Source organism: Drosophila sechellia, chromosome 3L, assembly GCF_004382195.2.
Source record: "Drosophila sechellia strain sech25 chromosome 3L, ASM438219v1, whole genome shotgun sequence".
In the NCBI taxonomy this organism is placed as follows: domain Eukaryota; kingdom Metazoa; phylum Arthropoda; class Insecta; order Diptera; family Drosophilidae; genus Drosophila; species Drosophila sechellia.
Genome location: NC_045951.1, coordinates 21,061,573 through 21,074,022, shown reverse-complemented (window position 1 = coordinate 21,074,022; position 12,450 = coordinate 21,061,573). Strand labels below are relative to the sequence as shown.

Sequence of the window (12,450 nt, the reverse complement as noted above, 5' to 3'; positions counted from 1 at the left end):
AGGAGTGGTGGCTTTTAGAATCAGTAAATGCGCACAGACGGAGTTTTCCTTGTGGACACGGCTCTGCGTTTAAAGCTCGGGAAAGCTTTTGACACAAAATAATGTTGCACTGAGCATGCGCTCAATTAATGGAACTTTTAAGGATAAATACAATTATACTCGCCAGTCTTAAATTCGAGACTATTTTATAAGAAACCTGAAAAAATGATATTAATCTGATAAACAATTAAGTGATCTGTGCAAGTGAATCGGCAGTATTTCGAAGGGCAACTCAAAGCCAAAAACGTCTTAATTTATCAGAGAAAAAGCGAAATAAGTGCAAGCCATACATACATATTAAAATGGTAAGGATGAAAATGGGTGCTGCAAATTAGAAATGATAAAAAGTGTGGAATAAAAAGAGAGAAAGTTTTTCTTGCATCGATAAGTATTTAGATATGTATATATTGGTTGATCAACCACTATAAATAAATGCTGCAATCTATGAGATACGATTGTTTAATGCTTGAAATAAGATACATATATTATGTATGTGTGTGTATATATACCGCCTATCTATATAGACACACTTATGTATTCGGAACTAGTCTGAAAAAATAATAATGCAGAATACCGACTAGCTAATACATATATTATACAATATTAGTTTCTAATTCCTTTAGTTCGTTTATGTGTATGTGCGCCTATAATAACAGATGTACCTTGTATCATACGTACATAGATACGAATTATTTCAAATATATAGTGTAGATTGTACGCAGAGATGAGTTTTAAGCAGTTCCCTGAGATTCACAATTAACGAAAATTGGGGCGAGTTAACCAGATTACGTTGAAAAGCTTTATTGTCTTCCATAAAAAATCAATTTTAAATTTGCTTAATTACAAACAGTTCTTATTATAAGCGTACTCAAAAATTCAACAATAAAATTGTTGAATTTAAATTTATCATTTTTATATAATTTTTAAGTACGTGAAACGATCAAAAGCGAGTAGTCAGCATTCCAAGTACCTCTAGGATCCAATAACCGGATTTTGGAATTTTTGGAGCCAAAACTGATTTCTTTGTTTGTCTTTTCTCAGCTAATATCAAACTAGCTTATTAGGCTTATTATTGAACAGAATCACTAGCCGGAACGACGTAGCCATCTAACTTTCCGTATTATGGTCGAGATCTCGAGGGCTGTAAGAACAAGCCATGGCCACGCCCACTATACAGATTCGATGATTTATTAAAATATATACATATTTATTTTGTTCGTATTATGATTTCAAAGGTTATATTAAAATTAGATCCAAAATGCATATGATTGAGATTAACATAAACAAAAATATATATAAAGGTTGGGTAGGGTATATTTGTTGGATTTGATCAAAGTACTCAGGCCATAGAGAATAGGAAATAATATTTATATAAAAAATGTTCTTTACGTTACAATATATTTGTAAAACTCATCTGTGTTACCACCACAGTTCAGGCATTATTTTTTTATTTTTTAATTTTTTTATCTCATGTGTATTGATCACACATTAGCGGCCTCCACTAGAATTAAAAGGATCGATGGCAGTTGTAGTGAAATCTCAATTGAAAAGAGAGCTTTTAAATCTCTGAAAAATTTTATTATAATAATTTATAATTTATAATTATAATTTATTTAATAAATAACTATAAATCGAAACGTGCAACAATTTTTAATATACCGCTAGAAAACGTGATCCAATCAACTTTAAAATGAAAACATTTTTTTAGTTTAATTTCACATTAAAACATAATTACTAAGAGAATAGTAACATAAAAAGCTATGACATTTTATATGAGTACATTTTTATAGTTCTTACCAGAAGTTTTTCATAAAATGGGCAGCACTAATATATTTTGCTTGATTATTCATTACAGATTACCTATACAAGGAAATACTGGACACTTGTACTCTACCTATTTTCTTTCTCACTTTCCTTGATCGGTAAGTTTTGTTAAGGGGAAATAAATATTTAAAACACTCTTATGCAAGAATTGGTGATATTGCTAAACACACACTCCCAGATAAGATAATTTTAAAAAACACCATTTTAAATATGACACCAATGCGAACCTCTTTTCAGACGGCTCCTTCATATTGCCAGAGAATGACCCTCCCACAACGGCGCCAAAGTTCTTGTCCAGAGGTCACTTGTACAAGGTCATCGTGGGGGAGACCATCGAGCTGCCCTGCAAAGTACAGAACCTCGGCTCCTTTGTGCTCTTGTGGAGGAAGGGCTCATCCGTGCTCACAGCCGGACATTTGAAAATAACAAGGGATCAGCGCTTTAAGATAGTGGGCGACTATAACTTGCAGATCAATGGAGTAAAGACTCAAGACGCTGGAGATTATATATGCCAGCTGGGAGATCAGGAGAACCGGGACCAAGTTCACACGGTGGAAATCTTGGGTAATTTATATTTCATTCTATACCTTGAGAGTGTTTCCCCATGCTGGATGTATCCCCATAGTTCCGCCTACCCTGAGGGCTCTGCCTCATAACGGCCAAGTGACTGCCCGGAAGGGAAGCACCGTCACCCTGGAGTGCAAGGCGTCTGGTAACCCGGTGCCCACCATATTTTGGTTCAAGAAGGATGTGTTTTCCGGGCCAACACACCTGTCGGATAGCTCTACACTCATATTGGAAAACGTGGACAGGCACCACGCAGGCACATATCAATGCTCAGCCGACAATGGGGTCAAAGATCGTGTATCCATGGACATTCAGCTGACAATACTCTGTAAGCTAAATACTAAATACTCTACAGCTAAATCATAAACGATTTTAATTTTTAAAAATAACATAATTTCTATAGCTCCCCCCGAAATAACGGTAGAGAAATCTTGGGTCCACGCATCTGAGGGATACGACGTGGAGCTCGTTTGCATAGTTCATGGAGATGTAAACTCAGAAGTAAGTACAAATATGCAATTATACTGTTTAGACTTATATTAATTGTAAAATTTAAAAAATGTTTTCTTCTAAGATGCTGTGGTACCAGAACTCATTTCTACTCGATGCTACCGATCGGAGATCTATGTATCCACGAGATGATAGGTACAGCCTCATTATCCGGAACTTTCAGCCAACGGATTTCGGCAATTATAGCTGTGTGGCGGATAATGCTTTGGGGAGAACAAAGAAGTATATTGAAGTATCTGGACGACCTGGTCCTGCCGACTTCATATCGCCCGCGTTGAGTGGATTCCTCGATCACTACAACTTGACGTGGACAATTGAGTCCATACCGCCGCTTGATGAGATCAAGCTGTTGTATCGCCGTTTGTTGGTACGTTAAGTAGTTGCATAATACTTATAGCTGTTAAGAATCACTCTATTATCATTCCAGATGAATGAAACCTACCAGCACCCTGGCAAATGGCACGAGTATCATATCAAGCCAACGCCAATCAGAACGGATGGCTCCCACTTTCTAATGTCGTATCTCGTCAAAAACTTGGAACACAACGCTGTCTATGAAGCGATTGTCCAGGCTAAGAACAAATACGGATGGAACGAGGTGCGTAACAGGTTCTTTGGTATAGGTGTGTCCTTTTAACATCCTTGTAAACTTCCTCTAGATAAGCGATATCCACCAGTTCTACACGCGAAATCACGATCTACTCCTCGATATCGACATGGAATACAAAATGGGCATTTCAAGCAATATTAGAATATCTCCAACTGTCTACGGAATAATTTTGTCTGCATTTTTGTTAGTACTCTATCCCATCATTAGTGTTTAAGGAACAACAAGTAGGGTTTATTTGCAAATATAATTTAAATGGTGCCTTACTAAAACTTTAGCAAATAATTAAATTTACATGTATGTACATTAAGAAATCGTATTAAATGTATTAAAATCTCAATAGAATACTTCTCTCAATAGAAAATTAATGAATGTACTTCCGCAATGGTTTAAGATAAGAAACGTATCTTAACTTTTTATTATGTTTTTCATATATATTATCAAAAGAGGCGTTTTCAAAAGTGTTCAAGTGAATATTTACCAAAACAACAAATCATCATTCAATTTATTCGGTTTGCATTATGTACCAGAATCATTTAAAAATATTTTAGGAGTTCTGAAACAAGTGTGGTTTACCATTTAAAATTTTTTTGGAATCTCATCCAAATCCAAATAACGTTAGCCTTAGAAGTGTTTTAATGAAGGAAATGAATCTGGAAAATTGTTAAGCTCAGCCTCCCGTTTGCCCGATCCATGAACTGAGAACCATATTATATCATAATTACTCTCAAAAAGATATAATAAGTCAGCCTGAACGAGCAGCTGATATTGATAAGAAATAATAGATGCAAGAGTAGGTCATTGATTAGAATACACTTATCCAAATACGATCGGCGAATTAAATCGAGTAGTAGATACGAAAACCAAAATTCGTATATTGGCACAAAGATATACATATGTACATAAGCACAAGTACTCGTAGTTTCAAACATATTCTGATTGGCGGAGTTAATATCTCAAAGCAGATTAAAACATATACCACGTTTATACGATGCATATCCCGATATCCCCCATGTTGGTAACACTTTCATTTTACTTAATTTGTGAGTTGGCTAGATTACTGGCTAACGTTTATAATTCTCCTTCGACTTGGCAATTCCTTCATCGTGGCACAAAAACCAGTTCACCTGAAAGGAAAAAGTCTTTATTTTATTGTAAATGGAACCCCTATGTTGAATGGAACCACCTTTTTTTTCTCTCATTGTGGGTAGTGGATATATGCAAAACCAAAAGAACATTCACAACATTATAGATCACCATTAAAATTCAGAGCTGAAAAAAGCTTAGCAACTTCATATGGAAACTTTAAAGAATACAGTATATACCCTCCTGTAATCATAAAATACATAAATACATATTGCAATATCGTTCAACGATTGTAGAATAAAAGGAACTTAAAAATTAAATATAGAACTTTAAATAATTATGTAATAAGAACCATCGGTCTGGAAGAGAAACTTCCTCAGTTACTTACATTAGTCTGTGTAGTGGGATTGTTTATGTTGATTATAATTTAATTTACAAACAGCAAATATATTCATGTATAAAGCACGTGCAATATTGTATAACAAAAAATGTTGTTTTTAATTCATTTTTAAAATGTATCATTGCTTTTACTACGACCAATAATTTTGTTTTGGTATTGGGTTTAACTTTTTCTGAATTAAACTGTTTAGTTAAATGATTTCTAAGTCTATAGAACATGTAGCACGTTTCTTCTATTATTTTAAACTAATACATCTCAAATGAATACTAAAACTCCATATTATTAGAGAAATCCTTAGATACATAATCAAACATTAACATATTAATAGACTTAATAAAAAAAAAATAAAACAACTGTATGATACAAAAATTAATCTTTTAAACCGGGATATAATGAAAGTAGTAATATTAATAATTATTTTGTAAGTTTATACGTACAAGTATGTGCGCAATATCCGTAAAATTTGGAACGTATTATGGAACGTATAATGATAAACATAAAGTATCTTTTATTTTAACTATAAGTGTTCTTAATCATAAGTAATAGAGAATATCTCATTAGTGTTATAATTTCGATAAACAAGATTTACTTTAAATTATGCGTGTAAGATCTACCTACTAATAATGAATGGCATTATAAATAACAAACTTAAAAAGCACGAATAAATCATTTTACTAGTAGATAACGTTTTTTTTTTGGATACTGGTTCTTTGGCCCCAAGTGGTGTGTTTTAAATGCCACGTCTCGACATAACCTCTATAAACAACCAGAAAATAAAGCAAGTAATCGTGTGATTGAGATTATTTTAATGTATAATATGCTTGATAATTATTTCTATGTTCGTTTCAGCTTAAATGAAATTTAGTCAAGTGGTGCTCCATCCGGAGAAGTCGACAGAATTGAGGGCTGAGGACTCATTTGTGGGACGGTGGTGGGTTTGATGGATAGTAGTTGAATAGCTTCTAAAAGCCCATCTTGACTGGTTGAAGCCAGGGGCCAGTTTCCATCTGCAGAAAATAGGTTTTAGATTTGTAAAAAAAAATTAGAATTATTCGAGGGAATACCGGAGTGGGAAGTATATCGTTCTGAGCTAGATATCTTGTAGCAAGAGGTTTTCAAAGTGTTCATTGGCATTATCCTGGTTTGGTTCCATGTGACAGTGTTCCTATCAGTCTTAGATGCTTCCCATGGCATTGACCACCTTCTCATCTGGCTTTCGGGATCCGTGGAGATGCCATCGATCACCTCGGCAGCAGCTGCTTCCGACCATCGACGCTGACCGTTCAGGGGAAATAATGGAAAACTTAAGGACGACTTGACGTTCCGGTGAAATGGAATCTTCATGGACAGCAATTGGCCGGGGTTTGGCAAGGGACCGCGTGTGTGCTCGAAAATGGCCTGCATAGGATTGGCATCGCAAAAGTTCAGTTGAGGCGAGGGACCTCTGGGCTGGTCGGCTTAAGTGAAACAAAATGTCTTTTTATATAAGGATATGAAGGTTCAAATAACTAAAGCAACCTGTTTCTGTAATTCCAGTGGCAATTGGGCGTTGATCAGTTAATGAGTTCCCCCTGGAGGAATCCATCTTTGTACTCGGCCCACATAAATTGGGCGAAGGTGTTTGAGATCGTTGGTCGTATTGATTGCTTTCAAAAATGAAAATTAATTTTTAAGTTCAAAATGGATAGTTAATCGTGATGTACCGCTGCTTCATAACACTGCAGTCCTGTTCATGTGGAAATCCAACTGGCGATTGGCAAACAAAGCAGCAAGTCAGGGACGAAAAGGCATCGTAGCTGGCTGCACAGAACTGATGCTGAATGTTGATTACAGCCTGTGCATTCTCTAACACAATCAGTTCGTTGTGCTCCCTGAACCGCTTTTGATCCAAGTCGGTACTGGAGGTCTGATCCAAGGATGACATGGTGACGAAATCCTGCAGCAATGCCAGCATGTGGGTCTTGACTGTTCCTGTGGCCACTGTTGTTGCTCTAGTGTAGACAAATATCTTTAAGTATTACTATGTGTAAATAAGTCAATTGCCTTACCTAGCCAAGTCGTTCCATGAATTGGTTAAATAAGTCGTTGTATAATTATTGAACAACGGCTTTTCGCTCAATGACCACTGTTCCAAAACTGCAATAGAATGCGCCAATTTGGAGCCGGCAGTACATAGGTTGTTCAAAGCGCTCAAGTAATTTATCCAAGCGGCAGAGCATTCACTCAGTGCGGTTTTGGCCGATATCGACGAGTTGCTCCCACTGCTGGAAGTAGCCGAGTGTCCGGAATTGTTGCACAGCTCCTCCATGTTAGGGCCTTAATCTGCGATTGAAAAATATGCAAATTTATTTATGAAACCTTTCGACAAGTTACCTTAATATAACTCGTTGTTGATAACTATTGACATTTCATATTTAGATCTTTAAATTAAATGTTTCTGTTTGATTAACTTGTTAGTATGTAGTAAATCGAGCTGGCAGCTAGCCGATGATTATATTGCTTCGCTGGTGTTATCAGTTCTTATGTGGGGTTCTCATGCAAGTTATTTGTAGTATTGGAATATTGGTTAGCAGGTATCCGTAGGCGAATATAGTTTTCAAATGCAATTAAAATGGGTTCCTAATAAATTTGAATAAGAAGTGGTGGGGAGTTTTATGGTGTTGGACACCTGAATAAAATTCCCGAAGACAAATGGCAAGTGAATTGACTGTACAACTTGAATTGAACTACCCTAAAAAATAGAAAATACGGCAAATTTGGCGCATATACTTTGTGTTTTCGGTACCTGTGAAAATGCCGCTTTTTGTATAACCGAATTGCAGTACTTTTTCTACGGTGTTACCTACTACTACGCCCCAGTTACGTATTCGCATTTCTTTCGCAAAGGAATTAGAAATCACTGATTGTTGAAATGCAGAAACTCGCTGGCTCGTAGTTCCTGATCTATTTAAATTAGTTTTTCATATCTTACTTAAACTTGGCTAAAAACTTTGCCGGACGAGACGCAGTGTGACCAGAACTTCAATGTGGAAGAATGTGAAATAAACATCACTGATACCCCAAACGCACAAATCATGTTTGAACTAAACTAAAGTAAACAGTTATTAACAGTGTTAAAAGTAACTGAATGTTGTTGCATTATTATTCTATGGGATAAAAATAGTAGTTTTTAAAATAAATCTTATATTTTACACGTTTACTGGTTAGTATCTCCCATTTCCGAATTTCATGGTATTTTTCTTATAAACGTTTTCGTTCATGCTAACAGCTGATTGTCGTTTGTTTATTTATTTTTCTTCAAAGACGAAGCCTGTTGAACTTTTTATTAAAATCATTCCTTTCTCAAAGTTAAATGAATGTGTTTACTTTCTTATTTATAATAAGCGCAATTTGCAGCCTTGACGCCTTTAAAACAGCCGTTGTTCCAAATGAGTTCATCGTTCACTTCCATTCCAAATACCTTGCTCCGGTACGAGAATCCTACATCGCAGCAAAACTTCTTGGTTCAAACGTAAGTTTGTATTTAAATGGTTATATTTATTCCTTAAATGTATATTCTTCTGTTTACCTTCAAACGGATAAAGCCTGACAAATATGAATTTCAAAAATACTGCTTCTTTTGAAAGACTCAAACTCATCTTTTCAGTCAGAAAAGTCCCTTTTGAGAGTTTTTTTTTCACAAGCACTTTTATATCCTTTTTTATTTTTAGGTGACGAACTGGGAAATTGTTCCTCGTCTAAATGTGGCTTGGCAATATCCAAGCGATTTTGATGTCTTGCGAGTTTTCGACGATAATGAATCATCTTCAGCGTTTATAATAGAAAGGCTTCAAACTCACCCCTCAGTAAAGGCAGTAGTTCCCCAGCTAAGCGTGCGACGGATCCTGAACTATGACCCCTATAGCAACCTAACGTATTTTCACCGCCATCCCCAAGGAGTGCTAAGGAACAGAAATCCAAACAACGATCGGCACCGACAAGTGTGCTCCGTACTCCACGCCAACATCCTTTGGAAGCTGGGAATCACAGGCAAGGGAGTCAAAGTGGCCATTTTCGACACTGGCCTAACTAAAAACCATCCACACTTTCGAAATGTAAAGGAACGAACGAACTGGACGAATGAAAAGTCGCTTGACGACAGAGTCAGTCATGGCACCTTTGTCGCCGGGGTAATCGCTTCCTCAAGGGAATGCCTCGGCTTTGCTCCCGACGCCGATCTCTACATATTTAAAGTTTTTACGAACTCCCAAGTAAGCAAACGTAGATCTGAAATTAACTACGCCAATCTAATTAGCCCTCCCTCGATAGGTATCTTACACTTCCTGGTTCCTGGATGCATTCAACTACGCGATATATAGGAAGATAAACATTCTCAACCTTAGCATTGGTGGTCCCGACTTTATGGACTCGCCGTTCGTTGAAAAGGTGTTGGAACTATCGGCTAATAATGTCATAATGATATCGGCGGCGGGAAATGATGGTCCTTTGTACGGCACGCTAAACAATCCTGGCGATCAGAGCGATGTAGTTGGCGTCGGTGGTATTCAGTTTGATGATAAAATCGCCAAGTTTAGTTCGAGAGGAATGACCACGTGGGAACTTCCCTTTGGCTACGGACGCATGGGACTTGATATTGTGACGTACGGAAGTCAAGTGGAAGGCAGTGATGTGCGTAAGGGCTGCAGACGACTCTCTGGAACATCCGTTTCCTCCCCAGTTGTTGCAGGGGCTGCTGCCCTACTTATAAGCGGTGCATTTCAGAAAATCGACTTCATAAACCCAGCATCTCTTAAGCAGGTACTTATTGAAGGTGCCGAGAAACTGCCGCATTATAACATGTTTGAGCAGGGAGCTGGAAAACTGAATTTGCTGAAGAGTATGCAGCTATTGCTGTCATACAAACCAAAGATAACTCTTATTCCGGCATACCTTGACTTCACCCAAAACTATATGTGGCCATATAGCTCCCAACCGCTGTACTATGGAAGCTCCGTGGCCATTGCAAACGTAACCATACTCAATGGTATCTCTGTCACAAGTCAGATAGTTGGCATCCCTAAATGGATTCCCGATATTGAAAACCAAGGTCAGTTTCTTCAAGTATCCACACAAGTTTCGCCTATCGTTTGGCCGTGGACCGGATGGATGTCAATTTATATTGGTGAGTATGAAAATCGCAAAGGTTAAGTTAGCTTAGCTATTCTATACCGAACATTTTTTGTTTTTTAGCTGTCAAAAAGGAAGGAGATAACTTTGAAGGTATTTGTAAAGGAAGTATTACCTTAGTTGTGGAAAGCTTTAAACAGTCCACCAACGAAACTTATGTTACAGAAGTCGACTTTCCTTTAACTATAAAGGTAACTCCAAAACCGCCAAGAAACAAGCGGATTTTATGGGACCAGTACCACAGCCTAAGGTATCCACCGCGATATATTCCACGAGATGATCTCAAAGTTAAACTAGATCCTCTGGACTGGAGGGCAGACCATATACACACAAACTTTAAGGACATGTATACACATTTACGAAATGTGGGCTACTACATTGATGTATTGCGAGAACCGTTCACCTGCTTCAACGCCTCGGATTATGGCGCGTTATTGATTGTTGACCCTGAGAGAGGGTTTGCAGACGAGGAAATAAACGCTTTACAGGAAAACGTGTATAAAAGAGGCTTGAATGTCGTCGTATTCGGAGACTGGTATAACACCACTGTGATGAAAAAAATTAAATTCTTTGACGAGAACACCCGACAATGGTGGACACCCGACACCGGTGGCGCCAATATTCCAGCCTTGAATGATTTGTTGAAGCCATTTGGAATTGCTTTTGGCGATTTTGTCGGAGAGGGACATTTCAAACTGGGCGACCATTCGATGTACTATGCTAGTGGAGCCACAATTATTAAGTTTCCAATGAATCCAGGAGATATTTTAGTGGGAACAAAACTGAATGACCAAGGACTTTCGGTAAATTTAATATAACCCTTTTTAATTTCCACAGTATACAACTTTGCTTTTTCCAGATTATAAATCCTAAAACACCCAGCAAGGCGGCCAAAGTAGATGTACCTATTTTTGGTATGTTCCAAACCAAGGCGAACAGTATTCAAAGCAACGAGGAAATCATTGGCAATGCGGAAAGCAATTTGGCAGAGGCTATTCCCACAGATTACTCCACATTTAAGAACCGGGTTTTGCTACTACGAAAGAAGGAGCGAAGTATCAGTTTTGCGAAAAGCAGTAATCATGAAACTAAGAACGAAGGACGTATTGCCGTATATGGGGACTCCAACTGCCTCGACTCCACGCATCTGGAGAAGGCTTGCTACTGGCTGCTAATAACGTTTTTAGATTTCGCAATAAACTCGCACAAATCTAGTTTATTGCAAAATCTAAATCGTATATCTGAATTTCACAAATTAGAGAGAGCACCATTACCCCTTAGGATATCGCGAAGTATTTTAAAATCACAGGACAACAATTGTGAACAATTTGAGTGGCTTGCACCGACGAAGCGAAATAACGTTGAGCAAAGAAAATCTATATTAGACGTAGCTACACTGGAAAATGAAGGTATTTATAATTATTTAGTTTAATTACACCGTCTCATATTTCCGGTTTGTTTCAGAAAACGAGATAAATTTAATCAAGTTTTTATTGGATGAGGAGATCGCAAAACTATTGCAAAACAATGATTATTTAACAGGAATGCAATCCGCTGATAGTTTAATGTCTCCAATTATATTTTTAATTATATTGAGCCTAATTGTTATCATATTATTTGTTTTATTTTTAAAGCGTCGATTTATTTTGTAAATAAATACTTCCATTTTTTAAAAATATTGTTAAAACTCTTCGAATGAATCTTTCCTGGGTTTTTCAGGGAATGGGAATATATAAAACTAGTATAATTATGCCAGGCTATACCAGATTCATTAAAAATAGTGTTATAGGTGGAATTAAGCGTTTCCGAATTAATAAAGTACATCGATCTGGCTTTGTTCGTCTGTTCGTCCTTCTGTCTGTCCGTATGAAAGTCGAGAGGTCAGGAAATCTATTTAGAAAGTTGAGATTAGGAAATTCTACAAACACTATGTTTAGATTTGTAGTTTATTTTTCACATCTACAATTTTCAATAATGTTTTTCTTGCTAATTGCACTCAATATTTAATTTCGAAATTTCTCCCTCTCACACCTAAATCAGAATAAAGGGTAGAGGAAATCGACTATCTCCCTATTTTACTTTTACTTACTTGTACTTACTTCATAGTTATCAAGATGCCCATATTTGCTGTAAAGGATTGGATTTAAAACGGATTTATTGAGCTTAGTTTTAAAAACACATTTTATTCATTTGTATAATTTTAAAATCTTTAAATTGTAAGTTACTTAAAAAATTAAAAATGAGAGCATTT

The 12,450-nt window shown here is 36.7% G+C and overlaps 3 protein-coding genes across 4 annotated transcripts; 2 read left to right on the top strand and 1 right to left on the bottom strand.

Moving 5' to 3' along the window:
* The first annotated feature begins 150 nt into the window (after positions 1-150).
* Positions 151-5,713, top strand: LOC6616480 (MAM domain-containing glycosylphosphatidylinositol anchor protein 2). The gene is made up of 8 exons (XM_032720058.1): positions 151-344; positions 1,895-1,961; positions 2,101-2,427; positions 2,489-2,758; positions 2,834-2,931; positions 3,005-3,307; positions 3,368-3,538; positions 3,600-5,713. Exons 1-8 carry the CDS (start codon positions 342-344, stop codon positions 3,762-3,764), a joined length of 1,404 nt encoding a protein of 467 aa, XP_032575949.1. The 5' UTR covers positions 151-341; the 3' UTR covers positions 3,765-5,713.
* Positions 5,714-5,822: 109 nt separating this feature from the next.
* On the bottom strand, positions 5,823-8,083 carry LOC6616479. Of its 2 annotated transcripts, none has more exons than XM_032720059.1 (6): positions 8,005-8,083; positions 7,082-7,355; positions 6,737-7,024; positions 6,552-6,679; positions 6,098-6,490; positions 5,823-6,040 (listed from the first exon to the last, which is right to left on the bottom strand). In XM_032720059.1, exons 2-6 carry the CDS (start codon positions 7,339-7,341, stop codon positions 5,895-5,897), a joined length of 1,215 nt encoding a protein of 404 aa, XP_032575950.1. In that variant the 5' UTR covers positions 7,342-7,355; positions 8,005-8,083; the 3' UTR covers positions 5,823-5,894. The 2 variants fall into 2 exon arrangements, with proteins under 2 accessions (XP_032575950.1, XP_032575951.1); XM_032720060.1 differs by lacking the exon at positions 8,005-8,083 and adding an exon at positions 7,819-7,987.
* Positions 8,084-8,319: 236 nt separating this feature from the next.
* Positions 8,320-12,372, top strand: LOC6616478 (membrane-bound transcription factor site-1 protease). The gene is made up of 6 exons (XM_002040803.2): positions 8,320-8,544; positions 8,744-9,283; positions 9,342-10,194; positions 10,263-11,002; positions 11,059-11,608; positions 11,664-12,372. The coding sequence occupies exons 1-6, from the start codon at positions 8,386-8,388 to the stop codon at positions 11,849-11,851; spliced, it is 3,030 nt and encodes a 1,009-aa protein (XP_002040839.1). The 5' UTR covers positions 8,320-8,385; the 3' UTR covers positions 11,852-12,372.
* Positions 12,373-12,450: the final 78 nt, after the last annotated feature.

Bases quoted from the DNA above. Each gene is read 5' to 3' on its own strand.
- LOC6616479 (XM_032720059.1), bottom strand. From the start codon at position 7,341: ATGGAGGAGCTGTGCAACAATTCCGGACACTCGGCTACTTCCAGCAGT. The intron at 7,025-7,081 runs GTAAGGCAATTG...TGTCTACACTAG, and splicing joins TCATGGAACGACTTGGCTAG to AGCAACAACAGTGGCCACAG. The intron at 6,680-6,736 runs GTACATCACGAT...CATTTTTGAAAG, and splicing joins TGCAGTGTTATGAAGCAGCG to CAATCAATACGACCAACGAT.
- LOC6616478 (XM_002040803.2), top strand. From the start codon at position 8,386: ATGAATGTGTTTACTTTCTTATTTATAATAAGCGCAATTTGCAGCCTT. The intron at 9,284-9,341 runs GTAAGCAAACGT...CTCCCTCGATAG, and splicing joins AAGTTTTTACGAACTCCCAA to GTATCTTACACTTCCTGGTT. The intron at 11,003-11,058 runs GTAAATTTAATA...TGCTTTTTCCAG, and splicing joins TGAATGACCAAGGACTTTCG to ATTATAAATCCTAAAACACC.
- LOC6616480 (XM_032720058.1), top strand. The intron at 1,962-2,100 runs GTAAGTTTTGTT...ACCTCTTTTCAG, and splicing joins TTTCTCACTTTCCTTGATCG to ACGGCTCCTTCATATTGCCA. The intron at 2,759-2,833 runs GTAAGCTAAATA...TAATTTCTATAG, and splicing joins CATTCAGCTGACAATACTCT to CTCCCCCCGAAATAACGGTA.